At 38.0% G+C, this 27,998-nt stretch overlaps 1 protein-coding gene across 1 annotated transcript in view; it reads right to left on the minus strand.

Moving 5' to 3' along the window:
* The window catches only part of ESR1 (estrogen receptor 1), a 196,660-nt gene extending 184,872 nt beyond the window's left edge, over positions 1–11,788 (minus strand). Inside the window, exon 1 of the mRNA XM_075203583.1 lies at positions 11,188–11,788. Within this exon, the coding sequence (XP_075059684.1) occupies positions 11,188–11,624 (437 nt within the window). The 5' untranslated portion in view covers positions 11,625–11,788. The remainder of the gene's footprint in view (positions 1–11,187) is intronic.
* Between the last annotated feature and the right edge of the window lie 16,210 nt (positions 11,789–27,998).

Raw genomic sequence — 27,998 nt, forward strand, 5'->3', positions numbered from 1 at the left:
TTGATTATACCAGCAGCCATCCATAGCAATTACACTATGACTGCCAACATTAATTAAAATAGTTTAATCCCCTACCAGACTATACCAGCAGATTATACCAGAATTGCATTGACTTCAGGAGGAATTCACAATGTTGACATCATTCAGACCAATAACTGTGTGTTTTCTGTGAGAAGTGTGATTATTGGTGCAGCCTACAGGTAAAGTCTGGCTTGCATAGATGTGACCTAGGTAACATAAGACAGTGTTTATGTCTTATTTGTATCCCGTCTGCTACCCCTATAGCTTGGCCCCCATAATGCTCTCCTTACCACATGGCAGAAAATGAAACTGCTTAAAGGACATTTTCACACCTTGACAAATTTATTCTCAACCTTCCCTCCACCTGCCTCCTTTGACAAACCTTCATTCACATTGAATGGAAAATTTACAAGGCAGGATTGTCTACCAGGCACTTTGCAAGTTATACTTTGGATAATAAACAAGCATGTTTTAGGCTGTGTAAATTTGTATACTGCATAAAAACAAACCATTAGGAACAGTTCTTTGTGTAGAGTTTTCAAGCTCTTAATTGTTTCATTTGCAGAATACAACTTAGAGTGAACAGTGACATTGGTACCGAACTGGGTAAATGCTGTGGCTGTCCAATCTAGTGCAGTCAGCTTATGTGGGCTTACTGTGCACTTATGGAATGCTCCAAATGAGATGATTGGAATCAGATCCCTCATAATGCATTCTTTCGTTTCTTGCAAATTAGGCATGCCACACTGTCACAATTTGGTAACACACCTCCCACACTGTTAACTTCTCCCATTAGATCACTTTTGGAGAGTATGGGAGGAAGCAGAGCTACTTCCACGGTTCACAAATTCATTTCTATATTCTACACAGGGTATACCATACCCCTATTTCATTGGTTACAATTGGTGGGAGACAGAGTGCAGAATGCCCCAAAATGTGGGTTGTCAAGATGTGATTTCTGGCATCTGCTGTGGGAGTGTCAGGGGGTACATATTTTCTGGATTAAAGTATGGAAGTGTATTGGTGAGGTTGTCCCTGGGAGCCCCCTCCTTGGCGCCTAAGACCTGTCTATCCGGTATATCACTAGAAGACAGCTTCAGTGTACCTCTTTATAAATTTGTTTTTATCGCTATAACCCTAGCAAAAGTTATCATAGCGGGTAACTGGATCACAAATATAAAACCAGATTTCTTTAAATGGAGGGCACTGGTAAATGACTCTATGAATCATGAGAGATACATGTACACTGAGAGATGGGCGGAACACAAATATCACAAAATTTGGTGTCTTCGGTAAGAATCAAGACACAGATTAAATGTAACGGGTTCTGACCCCAGTCATTCCCTTTCGCCTTAGTTTAGTTTTGTTTTTTCCACTTCTCTCACTTTATCCGTGTGCAGAGGAGCAAAGTAACATCTGAGTCTTGCTTGGTGTATGTGTTGACAATTTTGCTTCCATAAGTTCTATGACCTCTGGTGCTGTATGTACTTAGTTACTTATAATCTATAACCGCTTCCATATGATAGTGATCCCATTGTAAACATTTTTTGACGGCTAACTTCTGTTTTGTTCTTACTTTTTTTTGTCTAGTCTGTTTTTGTTATACTTTTTTGTATGTATTAAAACCAATAAAATTTACTTGATTTAAAAAATGAGATGATTGGAAAATACTAGCATCTTCATCTGCGAAATTGTGAGCTCCTTAGCATTCTCCTATTCAGGGCGAGAGAGGTGTAAAGTGAAATTCCCCTTTAAAGGGGACCGTGCAATACATTCAGCAAAGTAATTAATATATCAATTTAAATATTATCTTATTAAAATGCTTTATAGTAAAAGGAGCCTCAAATACGGCTCTGATGTAGGGGAAAGGAGGAATTTTAAAATTTTTCTTTAATCTCAAGAATTTGAGAGTTCCTCCCTGGGTCTGGGAGAGCTGCACTCCTTGCATAGCGAGAATACCATACTAAATAACAAGGAGGAAAATCAGAAATTAGCTGAGGACTTATTTGCTGCAGCAGTGAGTATATTTCAATCATCTAACTTTCCGCAATGGTAAACTGCAACCGTCATCACTGCTTATGCAGCAAATGTCAAAGTCTAAGTAATAAGAGATTTCTAAAATGAATAAAACCATTTCTATTTGATCTTTTCATGTATCCTTAAAATCATTGAGTAAAGAAGCATCTAACTAGGTCAAACAAAGGCTAGTCACTTTGTAAATATATTGCATGTAACAAGGTCACACGAGGTTGCACCATTTTTCCTGGAACTGTGACAGATTAAATATTGAAAGAAACCTATTTTTTATAGTTTGTTAATTCCTAGAAAAATAGCTTTCACAGGAATAGTACAACCATAGAATTATTAGCAATGTGGAACTTACATCTTGAAGAGATTAACATGCCGACTTTTGTGCAGAAATGGAAAAATGAAATTGTAACAAATTGTGCTGAGAACAGAGAAGATGGTGTTACTTAGTTGCAGAGAAACCGACTGGTGTTTATAACTATGCATAAGGTATAATGTATTGAACGTTTTATAAAGATAATATATTGTTGCACAAGAGCATGATTGTAATTTTTATATGTTTTATAAATACATATATATATATATATATATATATATATATATATATATATATATACACATATATATTATATCATTTTTTAAATTTTAAGCACTATAGTGGCAGCATAATATGAGAGAGCTCTCAGAATCACCAATATGTGGAGTTTACTATCTCATGTGCCTGTATGTACATCCAGTGCATATATATATATATATATATATATATATATATAGAAAGATAATATGCAAAAGGCGCTTAGTGCAATATTAGAAAAACACCAAATTGTGTGACAATGGTTTACATATATATGTGTGTACCTCATACACCACATAAATATAAAAAACATACAAATTTACGCAGCAGGCAGCTCCTCAAAAAACAAGCACTCATTTGCAAGTGCTCAAATAAATCTAAAAGACAAAAAAAGAGAAGCGCCACGCATAGTGTATTAAATGACCAACAATTAGTCTTCTCAATGTAGCAAACAAGTGAATTGGCCTCGTACCAAAAGACAAATAATAAACAGCTTATCTGTAATTAGATTCCCGACATCCTATATAGACTCCTTGATGTCCAGTCCTTATGGTTCCAGAAGTTCAGATCAATCATATAAAACAAATATAGGCTTATCTGCAGTCTTTCCTGATGGTAATCACGGATCTCTCAAAACCACCTGGCCGGGATAGATGTGGTGATCCACGGAAAACAACACACAGAAAACGCCTTATCCCCCTCAACGCGTTTCGTCACTCGACTTTTTCAAGAGGATTGGGTCTCTGGTGTCTGCAGTCGCCACACAGTATCTATATATATATATATATATCTATATATATATATATATATATATATAGATAGATATCTATATATCTATATATATATATACATCTACTGGCTTTAGTTATTAATTATTATTAACATTATTACTATTATTATTATTACCATTAACATCTATTAGTTAGCGTCAGTACGTTCTGTTGCACTTTACCATTATAATTTTGCATATATATATATATATATATATATATATTAGAGATGAGCGGGCTCGGATTTCGCTAATCTGAGCCCACCCGAACAGTGCGGATCCGACGGAATCCGAGCACTGTTCGGGAACTTCCGGGCGCCAAATGAAGCCAAACCGAGGCTATGACATCCAAGTCTCGCGTCGGATCTCACGAGACTCGAATCTCATAAATGCCCCGCTCGCGGCCGCCATCTTCATTCTCCCTGTGGTTAGTGAAGAGGGAGGTTGATGTGCTCTGTCCTGCTGATAACTTTACTAAAGTGGTGCTTTGTCCTGTATTTGTTTCTGATAAGTCCATAGCAATTTGTTAAGCAGCCAAAAATCTTTTAACAAACAAAATAAAAATCTCTAAAAAATCTAAAAAAAAAAAATATTAAAAAAATAATTGAAAAAGTATAAAAAATATTATAGAGCAATATATTCTTGCAGTCCAAAAAAAGAGGACCTGCCATTTCTATTACTATGTTCATTGTTTCTGTAGTTCCCAAAAAATAGGAACTGCCAGTTCGATTACTACGGTCATTGTTTGTGTAGTTCCAAAAAATAGGAACTGCCAGTTCTATTACTACGGTCATTGTTTGTGTAGTTCCAAAAAATAGAAACTGCCAGTTCTATTACTACGTTCATTCTTTCTGTAGTTCCAAAAAATAGGAACTGCCAGTTCTATTACTATGTTCTTTGTTTTTATAGTTCCAAAAAAGGGGAACTGCCATTTCTATTACTATGTTCTTTGTTTTTATAGTTCCAAAAAAGAGGAACTGCCATTTCTATTACTACGTTCTTTGTTTCTGTAGTTCCAAAAAAGGGGAACTGCCATTTTTAATACTATGTTCTTTGTTTTTATCTGTGCAGTGGAATTCAGACCAGTTGAGGGTGATATATTGTGGCCCCGGTACCAAATTGGGTACCGGGGCCACTCCACTACGCAGTGCAGATAGATGCGTATCAGATATTAAACTACATTCAGTGTTGGGGCCAAATCCAAAAATAATTAAAATGCACTGTCATGATCGAAAACAAGAGGTATTGACACGCTAGAACTCCACCCTCTATATGCTGCAGAGGATGGAGGAGCAGCCATATGTGCAGTGGAATTGAGACCAGGAGGTATTGTGGCCCCGGTACCAAATTGGGTATCGGGGCCACTCCACTACGCAGTCCAGAAAGCTACCTCGGTGCAACGTTTTGGACTAAAAACAATATTGTGAGGTGTGAGGTGTTCAGAATAGACTGGAAATTAGTGGAAATGATTGTTATTGAATGTTATTGAGGTTAATAATAGCGTAGGAGTGTAAAAAAAAACCAAAAACTGGATTTTAGTGCTTTTAATGCTTTTTTAAAAATAAATCAGAACCCAAAATCCTAAATCAGAACCAAAACCTTTCATCAGGTGTTTTGGCAAAACAAATCAGAACCCAAAACCTCAAGCTAATCAGAACCCAAAACCCTAAAAGTGCCCGGTGCACACCCCTAATATATATATATATATATATATATATATATATATATATATATATATATATATATATATATACATCATACATTCCATTTAACTAAATTTTAACTAAAATGCAATATGTTAGGCTCAACAGAATCACAAAACCTATTTCAAATTTTAGACTAAAACATGCTTATTATGTAATGTGTATATGTTAACTACACACAGAACAGCACCTATTTCATGGGCTGACCCAATATTCTTTAGAATACAGGCTATCAATTCACTAGAAATCAGTGATATCTATGTTATTTAGAATATATAAAAAAAATTATTCAAGTCTACCACATAATGTATATTTATCATGGATTTATTTATGTATTTATATAGAAATAGCATGCTTAGCAGGACTTTACAATGGGTACAAACGCAGCGCAGCAAGCAATAAAACAAAATTTGTTATTGACAAACAGACAAAGAGTCAAGACAGACCTGCTCACAAGTTTACAGTCTCTAGGGAAATTTGAGTTTGTCACATGAGGCTAAGTGCCATATAATCATACATGCCCACTTTTAAGATTTCTCCTCCGGGGGAGAAGTCATGTGACATGGGGCAGGAGGAGGGCGTGGTGACATTTCACATCACCCGCCCCACTCTACATTAGACCCGCCATAAGCCCTTACCATGTGTGATGCACACAAACAATCTTAAATCCTGCACACAATAAAGTATGGTAATATAATTAAATAAAATAAAGTTTGTAGTATAGCTGGATAATAAGGAACATGCTTGGGATATTGTAATTGTGCTCTAGTAAAGATCTTATTAGTAAAGTAGTGCTTTCGAATAGTAATGCCACAGGTGTCATGAATGTCAGTCAGCCAGGCTGCTGGTCCCTAGCTTTATAATAGCAACACTGCCTATTGTATAGTGGGTCATCTTGCACTATGACTTTAGAGTTTGTGTTCTTAACTATTAACTTAAGTAATATTTAGAAATTAATACATATAATCAAAATAAAAATAATAAGTAATAATTGATGCAAGTGTAAATTACATTTCATGAATTGACTAAATAAGAAATGTTAAGAATGCATTAAATAAAAATGCTACAAATACACAACTATTATTATAACAATGAAATGGAAAATAATAGAAACATTGTTATTTCTTGTTAAGCTGAAGCTTGAAATGCAGCCTATGATATTTGTATTACTGTGTCAAATGGATACAGAATCGCAAGTTAAAGAAATATTTTTTTTTTTTATTCTGAACATTTTTTTACTGACATAACTGATTATGTCAAATCCTTTAAGGTAACCACTTTTTCTGTGTATGGGCCATATTTTGCAAATATGATGCCTATTCTACCTATAACAATGAAGCAGCTGCCATCTCTGGGGATGCTTTAGTTAGTTATCTGTCTACCACCATTTTCCTTCATCATGTCACAAACCTGACATCATCATGTTTAAATGGTGTAGCTAAAATCTATTCATTCTACTCAGTTCAAACCCAATACCATTACCATGGCACAGAGGCGGAGATGGGCAACTGTAGACAGAGGACCTTCAAAGATGGCAGCTGTTTCAGGATTGGTAAGTGCTAAATACACTGTTATTAGAGATAGGGTCAACATCCATCTGGCAAACTTTGAATAGGGCCTCATTTTTTAGTGACAAATCTAGTGCGAGAGCAGAATTTCACTGGTATCTAAATTCTAAAGACATTTTCACACCTCTACTGGTGGCCTGAAGTGAACAGTCCGTGGATGATGCTAACCAATCGGAGGTTTCTTCTTATTGGTTACTATGACAGCAGCCACAGACATCACTATAGGGAGCATTAGACACCAAGATTTTAGACTATTAAAGTTTGATGAGACAATCTTTAGAGAGTCAGATAATTTGAGGGAAAAAATAGCACCTAGTCATTTTAGGAAACAAGAAGAAGCACCCAATTTCAGTAAGCTAGTTACCAAACAAACCAAAAGGTTTCTATAAATGTGATAAAAGTAGAAGTCTAACATGTATTCACACTGCCCACAAGAGATTAAAGAATGTTTAAACTGTAGTTTCTCGTTTGTGATCTACCTCATTGAATGTGAATGTGAAAAGAGGAGGGAACAGATACAGAATGCTATGCTGACGAAAGGCAAATCATTAGCTCGTCAAGGTTTAAAAGAAATAATAGAATTAAATTATATATAAAAATAGCAAATATTTTAGAGGTATCATCCAGGTGGATATATTTGATAAATAGGAAAGTAATATAATACATAATAAAATAGTATATAAAATGTAAATATAAGCAACTCTATATTTATTCTTTATATTTATTTTTATTTATAGTATATTGTGTTTAAAACTACAAGTGATAAAATAAGCAAAGAAAGGTGTTACTTAGAAATGACAATATAAATGTAAATTAAAAATAATACACATAAGGTCATATACAGTGTGTATATATATATATAATGTTTTCCTTTATTTTATTATTTTAAATTATGAGAGCTTGGAAGGTGGTTAATACAGTAAGTGAGGATTCCAAAACCATTATTGAAAGGTATTTAAGGGATTGTTATAAAGGTATGAACATATTGTGACTAATAAATGTACATTATATTAATATGAGTTGGTTTGGGAAGAAGACTATTGATTGGATCTTTTCCAAATAAAAGGCAACAAGGAACTGATGTAATATCCCCTCTGATGAAACTGCCATTACAATAGACGGCAGAGAAACGCGTAAGGTAATTTACAACGTATTAACTGGAGGTTCTTTTCTTTATCCATCTGAAGCACATACTGCTGTATGATTACAACACAGGAAATTACAACACACCTATTGGAGGTTCCTTCCTTTATTCATCTAAAACAGATATGTTGCTTGCAGCGAACATTCACATTGTCCACAGTGACAATAGAAGGAGCTGATTGAGGCCTTCAACAAGTAATAGTAAGACCGGTGTTTCTCTGGTAAACAATTTCTTTATACTTAAGAATATTGCATGCTGTTATGAAAGCGTGAGGACTGTGGCTGTTGTGATTATGATCAGTTCTTACCTGCATTTATAGAAGGATGGATCCGAATGTATATCATCAGAAGTCTTAAATATAAGGAGGCAGCAAGCTTTGCCGTAATATGTATCTGTAAGATGCACAGAAGACTTTCCCTCTACTCAGAGAATAAAACCTTTAAGTTGTATAATACGAAGAAAGGATTTATTTATGCATACCTTTTAGTGACTGTCCGGCATTTCAGATATATTATTAATAAGCACACAATTACACTATACTAGTTGTAATCTAAGACTAATCTAAGACTGTTTTTCTGAAATTTTAGATGTGTATATATAAATCTGTAAGAAAGAAAGAAATGTTTGATATTTTTTGTGACAATATGTTCATGATTTATGTGGACTATCAGATAGCGCTTTGACAATGATATATATTGTTGAGTATATAGCTTCAGATACCCAGAGGAGATGTGTAATTGAGACATTAATTGAAAAGGATAACTAGCCATCTATATTAATGCTATTGGTTGACAGTCTTCATGTGCTATAGGTCTATAGGTGATATATCTTATTTTCTTGTCATCTTTTTCTACAGTGAATGTTAGTTTATTAATTACTACCTTATTTCATCTCACTAGCAGGTTTCTATATGTTCTGTCTTTCTTTGTTGCCTCTTTGTGCTGACCATCAGCTCTAGGAACCATTCATGCTCTAGTGTATGGCCAAAATTAAATGAAATATGAATTGGCTCTGGATTGTATACTGTAAACTATACACCAGTCATCAGAGTTACGGACATATGTCTCCTTTTTCAGAAAAAGTCCCCACTGTCAATGAATTTTTATTTATTCATGACTTGTTAAAGTAATATTATTTATTTTACTAATTCCCTGGCCTGATAACAAACACATATAGCAGGTTGTTATCTCTATACCAAGTTGCCGTTGCATTGGGGAGTAACATGTTTGTATGTTCTGCATGTGTTTGTGTAGGATTCCTCCAGGTGCTTTGGTTTTCCCACATTCCAAAAAAGCATACTGGTAGGTTAATTAGCACCTGACAAAATGGACACTAGTGTGTGTGGGTGGTAGAGAATTTTGATTGAAAGCTCCAATGGGCCAAGGATTCATGTGAATGAATACAAATTATCTGTACAGTGCTGCATAATATGATTGTCATTATATAAATAATCCATAATAAAGAAATAAAAGAAGGCTTGGCATAACTAAACAGGGTTTGGTTTTAACATTTCCTGTATCCAATGCAGCATTATGTCCTCTAAATGTTGTGTTTTGAAATATGGGAACCATAATTAGACAATGTATATAGAAATTGCCTATAGATAGGATAGGTGGTATATATCTAAAAAGTGTAACCCCCACCCACCATAAAACAAAACTCCAACAAAGTTAGCCTTCAAGCATCTGGCAGCCATGTTTGGATGTAGCCACATGTTCACCACTTGCATTCAACAACAAGCTAAAACATTCCAAGGTGAACAAATCATTTGCTAAACACATGGATATTGGTTTAAGCCAAACACGACATTCCTGTCATGTGAACAGTGTTTGCTGTATGCAGTAATTATATTTATTTAGATAATGTAATGGTTCCCTTTCCTAATAATACATATAATTAGTATTATAAAAATAGTATGGATCATTACAAAATCCACTGCTCAGTAAAAGGGGTTAATGCCAGCAAGAAAATCAAAACTCATTTTGTCACCATGACCTGGTGCCATCTGGTAGGTTTACACATCATGTGCATTAGACAATTTTATTATTACAGAATGTGACAGGAAGCTCTGTACATTCCTAAATCAACTTCTTCTTCTGTTCGCAAAGCAACTACTCAAAGCATTAGAAAATAGAAAGATGTTTATGTTGTGCCCCAAGAAGAAAACACCTATGTTTTAAAGTTAACCAAAATCTGACAATAATAAAAACAATAAAAAGATAACAACACCTAGTTGAATACACACAATTCATTTTAATGTCTTAATTGTTGTTATATTCATTGTTAAAATAATTCTTAATAAGTACTTTCAATGTGGTGAAAATCAAATAGAAATGCTACGAGTTGTTAAATTAAGAAGAATAGTTAAAAGAGACAAAATGAACTAAAAAAAAATCTTTTAAAATTATATTTTTCTCGGAATTAAAATAATACATGCTGGCCCTTACTAAGCTCACTTTGTTGACCACCCTTGCTACCAATGAAACTATCATAATTAAATCTGCACTACAGCTCTATAATTGGTGATAGATACAGACATGAACGAGCAATTTTTTGTAATATGAAGTTAGAAAAATGAATGAATTAGTCCCCTTTTCAATCTGAAACTAATCCTAACTTCATATTTTTAGGCACAAACTGTATATTGCTAGATGTTTATAAATATACCTATGCAAGAGGCAACACCAGTAAGTACGACAATATATAGTTTGCATTCTAGATATTAGATATTCTAGACACAGTATCTATATATCTATATAGTATTGTATCTATGTATCAATATATAGTATCCATGACTGAGAATACAACTTATCTGCTGTTATTAGAAGGTATGTAGATAAAATGTATCTTTATTGTACAGTAAGTAAATCTGTCAGGCATTCAGCTTTACTCTATAAAGTAAAAAACTTGTAGCCCATAATAATGTCATGATTCATTTAGTTCTATATTTGCGAGAGTAGAAGGAAATAGTCATTTCAAAAATAGAACAAAACAGTATTTTTTTCTTTAGAAGTCACTAAAACTTTTTTTTTTTTACAAACATTTAATACACAAAAGCACCTAACCGGTTTAATGAAACATTGTGCATTTATTTGTAATTTGTGAGGAAAATGAAAATGAAGATTTTAAATAAAAATGGAGCATGTGAAAGTGAAGATATTTAGCCCTATTTAGCCCTTTTTATCACTGTAGCCTTATTTTACATTTTAAAAACAGAATCAGTGAGAATAAAAAAATAGAAATTATTTCAATAGATTTTCCGTATTATGTACAAAGGAGAAGTAATATCCTACATAACTATTGGAGTGTACTGTAAAGCTTTATTTTAGGAGAACATGAATGAGACAGAAGTTAATTTTCACAGTATATAGTTAAATTACCTGTAAAATGTAGGAGGTGCAGCTTCTCTTACTCCAAAAGAACCTTGTTCACTCTCAAGATAGTATGGTACCTGCTGACCATGGTGGTGAATAAAGGGGGAGATCTGCGGTGCTGTTTGTAGAAAAACTACTGGACTTGGTGGTACATTGTTCAAGGAATGAAGCCCAGCCAGGCTGCTCGAACCAAATGTTTCAGAACTAGCTGCATAGCTGAGGCTGGCAGAGCTGTACACTGGTGCAGTAGCAGTAGTAAAGTCATAAGAAGTGCCCTCCGGGTAGTTAAAAATCCCTGTCCTGTTGCTCTCCACATACATTTCACTGAGGGGTCTCTCAAGTGGTAACTTCAATGATGATCTGCTTATCGTCTCCAGTTCTGAGGCTTGAATCTGATGCAACAAGGTTATTCCTGGGGTTTTGCTGTGTAGGGGCATGGTCATAACTATTGGCAGCAAGAACGTGGCATGGCTGTTGACCGTCTATTTGCCAAGGCTGGAGAGTCAGCACATGAATGGACACCTGACGACAGAACACAACCTGATGTTAGTCTGATCAGCAATCATGCTGTAGCTCAGCACTGCACAGGTATTCAGCAAGCTCTAGAGAGGAGGAGAGTGAGAACAGAACACACCACAAAATGAAAATACATCCTCCCTCTCCCTAACTGGCTATTTCTCTTCCTAACCTAAATTCATTCTTTATTGAAGATATTTTACACAATGTTGTTGGCAAGACAAGCACTGCTGTGTTTAATTGACATCGGTTGAAACACTGGCATGTCACAACTGGATTATTTTAACTTTGTGCTTTTCCTTTTACTATTTATTTGCTATCCAATTTAATAATTCATCCCCGTTCCCACTAATAATATATAACACATATTTTTTTACTCAGGGAAAAACTTCCTTTTGAGCAAGACTTATCTTGTTTAATGTAATGTCTAACGGAAAACACTGTATGTTACTCGTCTGACCCTGACTCTGATTTTGGGTGTAACAAAGATGAGCCAGTGTCTGTGTAATATACCATACATGCTATCTTTTCAAACACTGACCTTGGAAATGTTTTCTCTTCTTGCTGTCTGTCTAAATGTTTGTTTCCATCAGCACAACGTCCATAAAATATTTCTCAAAGGAGATTTCACAGTGCTACACATGCTGGCTGCAGCAGACATTTATTTAAACGCATACAGTATATTTGTTTGTAGCAACTTGTTGCGTACAGCTTATAAATTATCTTGAACTTGGCGCACCCTTGAATCTAAAGAGTTTTTAGATCAACGGCTTAGAGTGTTGTGAAGCTGACTAGAACAATGAGAAGTTTTACTACTTGCACGTGGTATCCTCTACTTCACATGCAGGCCTCAAACGGTGGCCACAAGAATGCCATTATCTAATTGCATAACATTAGTTTAAAAAGAATGCAGCCTGCAAAGTTAAAATAAATGCAAGTATAACGTCGACACCAGGTTTAAATTGGTAACACACTGGCGCATAAAAAAGAAAAAGCAAGCTTTTTATAATCCAGAGATGTGCTGCCACTGAATAAATAAGCCAAAAAAATATAAAGCACAGAAATTAGGATTTGTGCAGTCTTATAATAATATATATTTATGCTTGTGGAACTTCGGTAGAAAAGTTATGTGGCTATATTGTCTCTGATAAATCTATGAACAAAAATACATTATATAAAATACAGTAAAATAATAAATGTAAGCATTAAAATTGTGGTCTATTTTGAGTTGCAATTCTTTAAAAATACATGTGACTCAAAATAAATGTGTGGCCACATGAAGTTACCCACTGAACATATCTTGATAAAGATATGCATTCATCAGCATGACGATGATGACTGACGGTTTAAAAATAGAATAAATAATGAAATAAATAAATAATGCCCCTCCCCACCTAAAATAAGTAACCACTAGTGCTATAGCCTTGGTGGGTTACCGCTAAAGCAGGAGAAACAAGTGGGCATCCCACTGCAAAAGATGCATCCAGCAGCAGGCTATGCAAATCTAGGCTGGTCTATAAAAGGTAGACCCGACGTGGGGTCTCACTGTCATAATGTGATATCTACCCTACTGTTACTTTTACTGTGTAGTTTTCTATTGAATTACAAGACATGCAGGATTGTGAGCTCAGGGCATCCATAAAAAGCTTGGCACTTCCTCATTATTTCTTATAGCGTTGTGAGGGGACAGGCGCCAGAAGAGGAAAGGATATTTGTGGTTTGGAGTTATTCATGTATTTCCATAGTGACTTCTGAGAGATGTCTTGTCATTTTTGTTTATCTTGTAATTTATTATTGTGTTATTATTACTGCTTCCCATCTTTTATAATTTGAGTCCTGTTAGTGTTATTTGTGTGTGAGTTCAATGTTAGTGTAGTCACTTAAATGTTGTTTTGTCTTTTTTGTTGGTGGGAGGACTGGCATTCACTACTCAGTGATAGCTGAAGTTAGACTGGTGTTGAGATTTCGATTTCTGACAGGGAAGGGACAATCGGCATACTTGCCAACTCTCCCGGAAAGTCCGGGAGACTTCCGAAATTTGTGTCAGTCTCCCGGGCTCCCGCGAGAGCTGGCATTTCTCCGGCATCCCGTGACTCCCTTGTCAAAATTCACCAAGAATTGCATCATTTTGGCCCCGCCCCCCACTACAAAACATAATTTTACTTGCCCATTAGTCACGCCCCTCTCCCGGATGTCGCCTACTGAAAGTAGGTAAGTATGACAATCGGTCCCTGGAGTATTGCCTCTTTCCTGATTTCTCTCCAGGTCTCAGAGAGCTGTGTGTCCGCCAGAAACAGAGTGACAGTGACTTGGGACCACTGCCTTCCTGATAGCTTCAAAAGAGAAGTTTGAATGGATAGCACCCCTGAGAGTGACTAGGGTACTGGAGAGGTGTGTTCATTATACTGTGCTACTGTCTGTGCCAGACTGTAGTATGATTTGTTATTATTTAAATGTTATTATTGCTATTTGGTGCTACCTTTTTGTTAAATAAACCTATTTATTTCTATTTCGGATATTTGCCTGTGTGATTTGGATAGATAACAAGTAGGCCAGAGCGATACATTAAACTACCATCATCACACTACTATCATCACACTCCGTATAAGGACGAGTTGAATGGCTGCCTGTCACTGAAGAAGTTTGAAGGGATAAATGTACATGACAGGCCTCCAGCACACCATCATGCTGGTGAGTATATTTATATTTTTAAATATAAATATATGCACTGTATATGTTTTTGAATCCTTTTTGAAAATGAAGCATGATAAATGTGTCCAAATCAGTGCAAACAGGTTGACAAACGTAAGTACAGGAATATGAAATGTGTTTGACAGAGCCATAACTAAACAATTTAGTGCTCTGGGCAAGACAGATCACTTAAATTAATAGCATTCACATTTTATAAACTGACCAATTTCACCCCTCACTAGATCTGGCATTAATAGAATTCTTATTTAATACAAAGGCCTATTTCCTCCACCAGCCCCACAATCAAATTAATGGCTTAAAATTTTACACTACATTTAATAGGGATTATTATTACTAATAAACACATCACCACCTTTTTGAAAATAATACCTATTTATTTTTATAATTAATTACTTATGTTTTTATTGGATCAATGTACCATATATTTATGTACTCCAAAGAACCCCCTCTGCCCCGTTTCTCTCCAGCTCTCCCTCTTGTTCCCCTGTTCTTTATGTTCGTATATAGGAGCGGTTTCACTCCATATCACCTGCTGCGTTGCTATGGCAACCACAGCACAATCCCCAGTGGTCTAGTGAGGAAACAGGAAGTGGGGGGCACTTCCTGTCTGACCAGTAAAAATAATGGATGTAGTACTATTAGCTGCGTTCTGTATGTATATATATAAATAAATATATATATATATATATATATATATATATATATATATATATAAAAGTCGCCCAAACGCACATAGAAGGTGACTGGAGGCTCCCCCCTACTTATATATATAAGGGAGGAGTCTGTACACCCACAATAACCTGCACGGTCGTGCAGTATATATTAGAGACCTGCAACTATATCTGTATAATTGCAGTGTATACCAACCGTGAGTAGCTGCATCTATTTTATCATCTTTAATAAACAGTAACCTGTTTAAGTTACAAAAGTGTTGTGGCTTAACATCCACATTAACAACGCTGAACACCTTTATCAACATCAAAATGTATAACCAACAGGCTATGGGCCCAGGCACCGTGTGTTAAAATAAACGTTTAAACATAAAGATAACAAAAGAGAATAAAAGGAAGCTAATATATTATAGAATAGTCCTTTATTCAGTGCGCACAAAAAAAATGCACAGCACAGGCACCAGGATGAACTTTGCTAAGTTAAAAGGTTCTGAGATTTATGCAACGTGGAAATTTGCAACGCAAATGCAGTTAATGCGGGAAAAGTTGTGGAAAGTAACAGTAGATCCAGAGGCCAGTCCAAATGCTGATGAAGTGAATAGCGCCATGGGCACCATTGGCTTAGCTTTAGAACCGCACGTGTATTCTATCATTAATGATAAAGATTCAGCAAGTGAGGTGTGGGGGTAAATGTATCAATATGCGGGTTCTTCAACACCCGCGTGTTCAGCCTCTTCCGCGATTAAATTTCAAGCGGCGCTGCATTGTAAAGGGAAGTTAACCCTTTACAATGCAGCGCCGCTTGAAATTTAATCGCGGAAGAGGCTGAACACGCGGGTGTTGAAGAACCCGCATATTGATACATTTACCCCGTGGACTGCTCTGAAAATGTGTATGAGGACAAAGGTCTGAAGAGAGGAATAAACTTGAGGCATACACTGTACGGGAGTAAAGTGAGTACTTGTGAGAATATAGATGAGTACATAAGCAAAATGCTGTCAATATCCCAGCAATTGACATCTGTGGGAGCACAGGTGGACGACGAGGAAGTCGCAATGGCGATACTGCAGAATCTCACACCAGAGTTGATTTACTAGTAATAGCTTTGGAGTCTAACGATACCAAGTTAGCGACAGAAATCGTGAGAGCAAAGCTGCTGCAATTCAAACAGAGAATTCCTGTCGAGGCAAATTCTGAGAGTACTGCTCTACTCACAAAAAGTACAACGTCCAAGAAACCCAAGTACAAATGCTTCATATGTCATAAGATAGGGCACAAAGCATCTGAATGCAGACTAAAAGTTAGAAGTGGTGCGCAGAGGAAACTGCGTGAAAAAACAAATGTGTTGGCATTGAATGTAGCAGATAGTCATAAGAAAGACTACTGGTATATGGACTCTGGGGCCACAAGACATTTTAGCTGCAATCAGGAATGGTTCGGTTTATTGAAACCATGTGATCCAGTTACAGTAAAAGGAATTGGTGGAAAGGTTCTTATTGCAACAAAAGTTGGGACTATAACAGTCCACCTGAATATAATAGGTGAAACCATCATCACAAATAGCCAAGATGTATTTGTCACGGTTGTCTTGACCGAGCTGTGGATACCCAGACTCTGCTGGATATGACAAGGCTCACTAACGGGCGCGGAGTCTAACGGGTAGGTGGTATTCGCCAGGAACCCCCGCAAGTGAGTATGGTCTTAGAGTATGGTCTTAGAGGCACCTACTGTAACAGCGGTGGTTCAAATGCTGGCCACGGAGAGGAGAGCAGACTGATACAACAGTGGTAACTCAGGACAACAGCTGAGGAGTCACAGGAACAGCGGTAGCTCAGAGAGGCAGATGAGAGAGAACCGAAGCTGACACAATGTAGTAAATCAGGAGGTAGTAGCAGAGATACTAGAACTGCGGTAGTTCAATGCTGGCCACGGACCTGAGAGCAGGCTGATACAGCGGTGGTAACTCAGGACAACAGCTGAGGAGTCACAGGAAAAGTGGTAGCTCAGAGAGGCAATGGAGAGGGAACCGGAGCTGACACAATGTAGTACCTCAGGAGGTAGTGGCAGAGATACTACAACTGCGGTAGTTCAATGCTGGCCACGGAGATGAGAGCAGGCTGATACAGCGGTGGTAACTCAGCATAACAGCTGAGGAGTCACAGGAAAAGCGGTAGCTCAGAGAGGCAACGGAGAGAGAAGCGGAGCTGACACAATGTAGTACCTCAGGAGGTAGTAGCAGAGATACTGGAACAGCGGTAGTTCAATGCTGGCCACAGAGTTGAGAGAAGGCTGATACAATGATAGCAGGACACGGAGGAAGCAGGAGCCAGATTCTACTGCTGCAGGAAGTGAGCACAGGTGGTTTAAATAGTGCTCCATGTTCCTGCTGCCAATGAGGGAACAGAGGACGATTCAAAGGAGGACTGCGGTTCTGCACATGCGCAGGTCAGATCACAAGATGGTGCTCATAATGGAACTGATGCCACGATATGCCAGTATCACCGCCGGCGAGAAGAAGGTACAGACGCTGGTACCCGTATGCGGGGCCGGAGCGTGACAGTCTTGTATGTACCAGAGTTGGAACCAACCTTATCGCTATAAGCATCCTTAAAAAAAATGCTTATGAAGGGAAGATCGCAGACGGCAAATGTGTGGTTAAAAACCAGAAAGGGATTGTAATTGAAACAGCAACCCGGTGTAACCAGCTTTATGTCCTAGATACCGCAGAATGTCATGCGACAGCAGCGTCAGATAACAGTCAATCAATGGAGTTGTGGCATAGGAGATTGGGTCATCTGGGATATGACAATGTCCAGAAACTCGCTGATGGGATGGTGACCGCAAAACATTGAAGAGGCAAAATCAAGCAACGACTGGGAACAGTGGAAAGCGGCTATTTAAAGCTCATACATGGACTGTAGTTAATAGGCCGAATAACCGCAAAATGACCACTTACAAGTGGGTCTTTTGTAAGAAAGTGAATGTGGATGGTGCGCGGACGGTACCATCGCACGCTATAAAACCCGCCTTGTTGCCAAGGGCTACACACAAAAGTCCAGGATCCATTACGAAGAGATCTTCTAGACTGTTGCCAAATACAGCACCCTGAGGTTAGTGATTGTCACCTCCACTATCCATGATTTGTTGTTGTAACAGCTTGACTTTAACTCTGCATCCTTGAATGGAGAACTGTTAGAGGAGATTTACATGGAGCCACCTGAACACTACAATGAGGGTGTCTACCAAGAATGTAAAGTTTGCTTCCTAAAGAATTCACTTTATGGTCTAAAAGAAAGTGGTTGATGTTGGTACATTAAACTTGATGCTGAACTGCTAGACATGGACTTTAATATGTCAGAGACTGATCATTGTTTGTATCACAAAACCATAGAAGAAAAGATGTTCTTCATAGTTGTGCGCGTGACACATCACCATTACAAAACACCTGTTGAAACAGAATCTAGGCCCTGCAAACAAGCTGTTAGGCATGAGGATCGTGCAAAATTTGAATAAGAAACTGTCACAATTGATCAAAAGGTATATATCGAAAATATACTTAACAAGTATGGGACGTTTGAGGCAAAACCAGCAAACACACATGTGGATAAAAGCTTATTAATGACAAAGGCAATGTCACCAACAAGCAGTGAAGTGATAGAGGAAACGAGTCTAATCCCTCACAGAAATGCTGTTGAAAGCTTAATGTTTGCAAATATTGAGACTCAACCAGACGTCACATATGATGTGAATCATGTGAGTCAATCTGCAATCAATCTTGAGAAAAGGCATTGGACTAAAGTCAAAAGAATTCCAAGAATTGATGATTTGTATTGTTTACTAACCCTTGATTTCTTGTTACAAGAAAAAGAGACTTTATTGAAAAATTTGATTTTTGATAGGGTAAAATTGTTTTTCTTTGTGACAGGAGACATTGCTACGCGAGGGGCGGTGGGTGTTAGCATATAGGAGCACTTTTGCTCTGTCTCCCCTGCTGCATTGTTAAGGCAACCACAGCACGATCCTCAGTGGAAAGGAAAGGAAACAGGAAGTGTTTCCAGTGTCTGACCAGTAAAAATAATGGATGCAGTACTGTTAGCTGTGCTCTGTATGTATATATGTAAGTCCCCCAAACGCACATAGAAGGTGACCGGAGGTTCTCTACTACTTATATATATAAGGGAGGAGTCTGTATACCCACAATAACCTGCAGGGACGTGCAGTATTTATTAGAGACCTGCAACCATATCTGTATAACGGCAGTGTATACCAACATTATACATATACAAGTGTACCTGTGTACAAGACTGCATAATACTGTTATTGCCTGCTGTACTACAAGTTACCAACTGTGAGTAGCTGCATCTATGGTATCATCTTTAATAAACAGTAACCTGTTTAAGTTACAAAAGTGTTGTGGATTAACATCCACATTATCACCACTGAACACCTTTATCAACATCAAAAGGTATAACTAACACTTTATAGACCCTCTCCCTCCACCTATTTTTTACAAAAAAAATGCTGTTTTATGTGTGGTTTGACTTTTAGTAAATTGGATGGTTTCCAAACCACACAAAGAATGATTTACAAAAATGTCCTGTTTTGCTAAATTTTGTAAATCACCCACAAGTGCAACAGGATATAAAACAGGGATTGTCAATCCAAGATGGGGGCAATTCATTTGGAGATATGGGAGGCATATCATTTTCAAAATACTTATTAGTTTATTCTATGTATGCATGCAGTACATTATTATTCCAAAAATAGAACCCTTTATTGCTAAGTCTTTAACAACAGCCTTCTGCACTAATCTTAATAAACGTAATCATTAATATATATAGATTATAGTTAAAATGTTTTTATGCTATCCATGTTCTAAATTATAAATTAGAGGATTTATTAATTTAACTGGGTTACATAGTTTGATTTAACCTGTAAAACTGTCCATACTTAGCTAATACAAAACAGTTTTATTCAGCTACAGTCACAAATGCAACCACAATTATACACACCCTGACATAAACTATTGCATACTTGCCAATTCTCCCTGAATGTCCGGGAGACTCCCGTATTCCGGGTAGGTCTCCCGGACTCCCGGGAGAGTGTGGCAGCCTCCCGCATTTGCCCACTTTCTAGTGAAGTGGACAGATGCGGGAGGCTGCCATACTCCTGCGATTCTCAGCAGAATCTCAGCGGCATTTGGCCCAGCCTTCTGCTGTAAAATGACGCGTTTGCATCATTACGACATGGGGCGGCGCTAAAATGGCATAATTTGCATAGCGTCGCCTCTCGAAATGCCCACCTCCCGCAGCCAGCTCCCGGACGCCGACTTGAGAGAGTCCAGGACCGTGCTGTTTATGTGACAGCAGCCTATATAGAAAACACCTAATGTGTCTTTGGGGCACTCTAAGGACACTAAAGTAAATTAATATAAAACTTACTGAAATTTTATTAGTATATCTTAAAATATTTGTAAATATTAAGAAAGAGTGAAATATTAAAAACAAGTATATGGTATGATTTGACCGAAAAAATTAAAAACTGTTAAGATCGATAGAACAACTATCGAAACGTGCTGTTTCTCCAACGTATCTGCATTAATTAAATAATAATTGAGATAAGGGGTTATGTTGGGATTTCTACCCAAATATAACTAATACTGGGTTATGATGAAGGTCTGTTAACAAATGGCCATGTCTAGGAAGGTATCCTACTGGAATATAATTAGTATTTCACCTCCTACTAGGAACATTACTACCAAGACTGATAATAACGGTGATATATGTCCAAATAGCCTAATGGGCTCCTATTAATAGGTGAACTTCTGTACTTCTTATAGATAGATTCTCATGTGAGGTGAATCTGACGTTGTTGTAGTTGTTGGCATTTAAAGTACACAGGCCCACCTCAGTTCCAGCAGGAATGAAACTGTGTGCCGCTGTGCAGCAGCGGCAACGAAAAGGGCGTGGCCACATTGTGTTGTGGGTGTGGTCAACATGGGGCATTGATACATACATTATAATAAAACATTACATTTATCAGGCCCTCGCAGCCACATCACGCCATCCCCCCAGGCACATTATGACACCCCCAGCCCACTGTACTTATCTATGCTTCTGATACTGCTGACATCCATAAGGGTGGGAACTTCCTGTAGAGTGAGCAGGGAAGCTCTTTATCTCACGAGATAACCAAATCTTGTGATAATTAGAGCTCCTAGGCTTGCTCTGCAGTCTGTGTCCTGTCCGGAAACTGGGAGCAGCTATCAGTTCCCTTCCCCTAACCAGAGGTGGATTAAGGCTCAGGGGGCCCTGGGTATTTAAGACAGCAGGGCCCCTATTATGAAACATGGTTATCATTTTAGACAAATTCACAGGCAATACTGTGTGCACTACTGTTAGACGCACACAGCTCTGCCTTCACAAGCAGTACGTAGTGAAGCAGGACATATCTCCCAACTGTCCTTGCAGTCAGACCAAATCCTGACTAAGTGAGACAATCACCCAAATTCATGACTGCTCCACCAGATTCAGGACAGTTGGCAGACTATCCTGCTCTCTCCTACCTGTGTTGGTCACTTTCACCACTTGTAGTAGCTGGTTTCTTTAGCTCAGTTCTTTGTTGTCTTGATCCTGGAATATTGGATGCCCTATTTTGAAAAAAAATGGGTACATGAGATTCAGAAAACTCCAACCAGCCCCGGTGTTAAAACAATAGCACTCACATTTTATAATTAGGCCTCCCTCCAGTCCCCACAATAATAATATTCACATTTAATAAGTAGACCTATTTTCATCCAACCAGCCCCAACATTAAATTAACAGTATACCCATTCACTCAAAACATATTTCCCTCCCTCCAAACAGTCATAGCAATAAATTAAATAGTATTAACATTTAATAAATAGCCCTTCTCCCCAAATAAGCCCCATATTCAATTGATAGCCCTAAACCACCCCAGTATTAAAGGTTCCTTCACCTCACCTTAACTATTTAGCCCCCACCTACACTCCACCATTAAATAGCCTACCTCCCACACTATATTAAGATCCTCCCTTCCCTCACATATTATATTGAAATACTGCGCGCTCACTCACACACACACTATATTAAAATACTGCGTGCACACACACTCACAAAATATTAAAATACTGAGCGCACACACACACTATATTAAAATACTGCGCGCACACGCACACGCACACTATATTAAAATACTGCGGACACACACAAACTATATGAACATGGCCGGACACACAAGCACACTATATGAACATGGCTAAACAAATACACACACACACACTATATGAACATGGTCAAACACACACACACACTATATGAACATGGCCAAACACACACACACACACACACACTATATGAACATGACCAAAGACACACACACACTATATGAACATGGCCAAACACACACTGTATGAACATGGCCACTCACTCACTCATTCACTATGAACATGGCCGGCGACACACTTACCTTGTTACCCCCCTGCGCGCTGCTCGGCAGACTGAGTTTCAGTGATGTGCGGCCGATGCAAGTAATCACATGGGATGCGCACATGACCGCACATCACTGAATCTCTGTCCGCCGAGCAGCGCGCATTGAGATGCTGCTAGGGCGGATATGCTGCCGGCTGGATCGGCCCCACTAGCCATCGGCCCTTCTGGCATTTGCAAGAAGTGCCAGATGGCCAGTCCGGCCCTGGGCATGAGGAAAAATCAGCAGAGAATTCTTGCAAAAATCACACGGCTGTGATGTTCTGGGGAACATCGCGGCTATTTGAATCTCCCCCAAAATCTTGTTTTTAACCAAAAAGGAGAAGAAACATGAAAAACAATGCTTGCTATTCATTCTATTATCAACTGGTAAATTGACATCCCCTTTATACTAATAAGTTCAAATCTTTGCTAAAAGAAGCTCTCCTTTCTTGCCAAAGGAAGAGGTAATAGAACACAATGTATTGATGGAGTATTTAAAAACACACTAGCTATCTGCTGGTGATAGATGTTGGCCTATATTCCTGATCAATAAGTGAATGCTCGTTTAACAATATAATGATTGTCACGAGCTGTGGTGGTGCTACTAACTGTAGTGACTCTCGGCTCGTTCCTCAGCTCTGTCCCGGCAGTTACCATGGCGACCGGAACGTCATTTCCTCTTCTGTCTCAACTGTTGCCAGGACAATGGTTGGGACCTTCTTAGCTAATAGCGCTACATCCTGGCATGATCTAGCAGCTAGGTGTGTGCGAAGATAGAAAATTATATAATCTTGTTTGTGGCCCTTATTAGGAGAATGTGCAGGGACATTTTCTATTCCAGCTGAGCCCTGCCAATAATGAAAACTGGCTAATAAATTATTGTATACATGTTCCTGGAGAATGTTATGCCCAATACAAGCCCCAAAATAGTAATTAATTAACAGCCTCCTGAGGCTGATATTCAGCCCTGTGCCTTCTCTTTCCTGATTGGCCCATCATAGGACTCCTGCCAGTTATAGCGTTCGGTACCTGGCTGCTGACCTGCTCATTTCTACTGTGTTTATTCCCTTATTGTTTTTTTTTTGTATGACCTTTGACTTGTGTTCCTGGACCTCTAATTATTTCCTCGTGACCCTGACCTTTGCTTGTGACTTGGATACCCTTGTTTGCTTGTGGCCCTGATCTTTGCCTGAACCTGACTTTACTGATTGCCCCTGCCCTTGGACCCTGGCTTATTCCTAACCACGTTGCCTGCTGTCATCACCTCCTATTCCCGTGCTGCGGCATTACTCACAAACTTGCACTACATTAAGTTTAAGATCTGGGGGCATCTGAGTACCTGTGAGCTTATCTAGGTCTATGGGAAAGTCGGCTGCTGTAGATGAAGACCTCTGACGATAGGTCTGTAAGCTTATGATAATAGCTGGTAGTCGTAACAGTGATTTGGCTGTTTGCCACTGCAGTGCATGCTACCTGAGTGCTTGTATATGTGCCTGTTGCAACAATTTATGTCTACACTAAACTGCTTGTCTACCACAGCAAATAAATATTAGTGTTGCTGGTTTACGGTCCTTTGCCTGTGCCAAAATACTCCAACGCCTCCCCCCTCAGTGATTTCAAGTGAGATGAGCGAATTGATCCATGCAAATTTCTTAATTTTAGGGCTATCTAACATATTTTCATGTCAATCCTTATATGGACAAGATTCTGAGGAAAAGAAACTAGTAGATTCAGACCAATGGCTGTCAAGCAAACGAAAAAAGGAGTATAATACAACGCAATGAGCACCATCACATGACTATTAGAAAGTTCTCTCAGTGTCACTTTTGTGATTCTTAACTTTCCTACACAGTTATGTCTATTGAACAGTTTCACTAAACTCTTATTTACTCCAATAAATGTTGTAATAGCTGTGGTTGAAATAAGTCAGAAGTCATTTATAAACTGTTAAATATGCAGATGGCACAGCATGGATACTATGAATGAAAGCTAGGGATGGTGTGTTTAAACTAAAAAGTTAAAGTAAACAAAAAAAAAAATCTTTTCTCACACAGCAAATTGATAGACTAAGTAGCAAGCAAATTTGCCACATGGGTTAAGCATTGTGGAACAGACAACTGAACAAATCTATAGTGGTGAGGTTTTCTATCTTAAATAAATGCATCCATTGTCCTGGGTTAATGTCTCTCATCTACAACAAGATCGTCAATCTAAGATACTAAAGTCTTCGCACTTTGGTGGGCTAATGCCGGTTATCTTTAAATTGTACGTGCAAGTGTACAGGTGCTCAGCACCCACATATGTATATATAATTCTCAAGCATTCTCTCTCATATCAACCATTGGGTGCCCCGTCAGTGTATGCTCTCACTCCACCTTTGGTCAACACTTTGTCTGAGGGTTGGACAGAGTAATGACTTTAATCAGACCTTTCCTCTTCTGTTCTGACTGACAGGTGTATGGCTTGGGACCTCTGGAAACAAAGTGTTATTAAGAACATGGTGGCATCTGCTGAGATTAGGTGTCCTCTATTTTCTCACATACTTTCATAATTTGTGAGTGTGTGCTATTCCATGAAAGTCAGTACGATGGATGAGAACCATTGTTACAAAGTGTTAATGAGCAACTATGGGTAAAATACTGAGTACTATTTCAAAAAGTTTCTGGACGAGTTCCTGTAATGGACTAAAGTTTTACCTGGTATGTCCAAGTTACCTTTGTGATTAAAGAAAGGTCCCGGCTTGGATAAATCTGATCCTATGGTTTTGGTACAATATCTTATCACACATATCAGCTGATATTACAAGGCTGAAACAGAGGAGGAAGGTGCTTCACCCTCCAATAGGGAAACACCTAACAAGTGCTGCTGATTTGGTCACCCTAGGAGAGGTCCTTCCCTGCTATCCCCTTGCTATGGTTCAACTTAATAACAAAAAGCAAATAAACTAAACAAGCAAACTAGCACCCATTTAGAGCTTATTGGTGGGTTTTTACAACATTTGCATTATTACATACAAGCTTCAGGTGGTGTCATAGGCTTACAGGACCGTCACAAATTATACAGGAGTTTATTGAGTTGTGTGTGAAATGATACAGTGCTGGTGAGCCTTGCTCAGAGGACAATGGGGTCAATTACCTTTCTACAAAGTCAAATCTTAACCTTTTACTCTAAGAGACCTTACAAAGCTAGTGAGACCATATATAGAAGATCTGAGGGACATATTGGAACGTTTAGACAAGTTTTACTGTCATGCTCAGCTTGTGTGTTGTTTTTCTTTTCTTTTTCAGCTCCCAGGTTATATTTGATTCCATATCCTGGTTATAGCCAGGAGCTTTGCAAGGATTTTAATATAATATGCCGTTTTTTATTTTAGGTTTTCTTTGTTTATGTTTTTAAGTTGTATTGATTGGTTTGTCTATAACATGTATGATGGCAAAGATTAGAAGCAGCTAAAATATTATAACGCTCTATTTTTTTTATATTCGCAGCCCCTTGTTTCTGTTCCCAATCCACACATGGTTTTGTAACAGATCCCATCATTGTCTGCCCTGTTACTCACATACAATATTTTTATGCTTGTGAAGATACTTTTGTGTTAGTAAAGCTATGATACTATTTTGAGGTCCTCCCTAATGCTATAATTTAGAATTATCATTGGCATTAAAGTGTGAGATATGTGTGCATATTTGGGCTACAAATATGTGTTGTACCAAGCTCCCATAGCCCTGGACATTGATATTGGCTACAGAATGTATTTGAAAAGCTGCTAAATCTAAGGTTTCCTCATTAAGTCAACGTGCTGTGACTACTTGTCTAGCTTGACAATTCTGCCTTCTATTACATTGCTTAACACTCTATGGAACAACGTTTTTCTAAACGTATTTTTCAAGAATTTCCCTTTTGTCTCGTCACACAATAATAATTCAATTTTTAAATTGCAAAAATAATGCCCATTGCCTGTTTATTATGTTAATAATTTATCAAAATTGTTCTCCTGTGGATATATAAAGATTATTTGGAATTCATACTGGATGACAGACAGATAGAGGTATGTATAAGCACATAATAACAGGAGACTTGCTATATCAAAGTTTTTAAATGAAGTGATACTATATTAATGTCTGTGAGGACATTGGCTCATCACAAATCTTAAAGCAAAGTCCACCATACTTTTCAAATGTAATTATTCTCTGTGAGACCAATTACAGTTCTTATCTGCCTGAACGAAAGGCAGACATGATCCACACATATTTTATTACAATGTTGAGCATTTGTAAGGGCGGCATTACCGCAACAGAACAAAATGCTTACTGGAGCAAAACTGGTTATGCACAAAATGAAATGATGTTTTAATTTGTGTGAATAACATTTTCCAATTTCTCTTTTTTTGTAATATTAATTGTCTGTTGTCACTGCTGAATGTTAAGTTTTGCTTCACAAAGTCAAGTAATTGAAAGTTTTATGTATTTGAAATATAAAAAACGAAACTATAATCTCCCTAATGGCAATAATCCTTTCAAAATCATACCTGATGGCCTTGGGCTGTAGATATTATGCAATATATACACACAATACTCTGTGTCAAATGTGATAAACAATAAAATAATATGACCAATCTAATTTAACTTGTTTTTTTTCTCAAAGTTTCACCACTTAGGACATATTCTGAAAGGGTGGGGTACGGAAGATCGGTGCTGACTGCACCGACAACACTTACCGCGACATCTGGAGTCCGGCTGCCTGGCTCCACAATGAGGATACATCACGACTTTTGCACTTCACGACTTCAAGCAATCGCCGGCGAGGTCAGTGACGTCATCCAGTGCAGCCGGCGTCTTCTGTGTTCGGGATTGCTTGAAGTCGTGAAGTGCAACAGTCGCGATGGATCCTCGTCATGGAACCAGGCAGCCGGACTCCAGACGCTGTGGTAAGTGTTGTCGGTGTAGTCAGCATGGATATGCTGACTACCACCGCTCTGAACATACATATATACAGAAGCTATATAGTTCTACAAGTATCAGCATTCCCTGGCAGTCATGGGTATGCTGGCACTTGTAGTACTATAACCACCAGCATACCCAACCAATTTAAAGTGGCCAGAGCATGCTGGGATCACCAAATAAAAATGTTTAAATTAAATATTAACCTACACCGACCCCACTATGGTTGGTATAGTCCTAGTGCTTTTAGCAAGGACTGTTCTCTAGCTGGGGAAAGGGACGGAGATAGGGAGGGGAGGAGGGGAACTTTTTTTTGTCGTCCAAATCCTCCTAGGGTATTCAGACCTGTGCTGACTAGGGTAGAGGTGCTTAGTATCATTGCAATGGACTCCATGCTGTGTTGGGATAGCTTAATGCTGGTATTGGTATTGGTATACATTTATTTAATTTAATGATGATGCATGATCATCATCAGCATGTATCTTGCG

This window comes from Mixophyes fleayi, chromosome 3 (genome assembly GCF_038048845.1).
Source record: "Mixophyes fleayi isolate aMixFle1 chromosome 3, aMixFle1.hap1, whole genome shotgun sequence".
In the NCBI taxonomy this organism is placed as follows: domain Eukaryota; kingdom Metazoa; phylum Chordata; class Amphibia; order Anura; family Limnodynastidae; genus Mixophyes; species Mixophyes fleayi.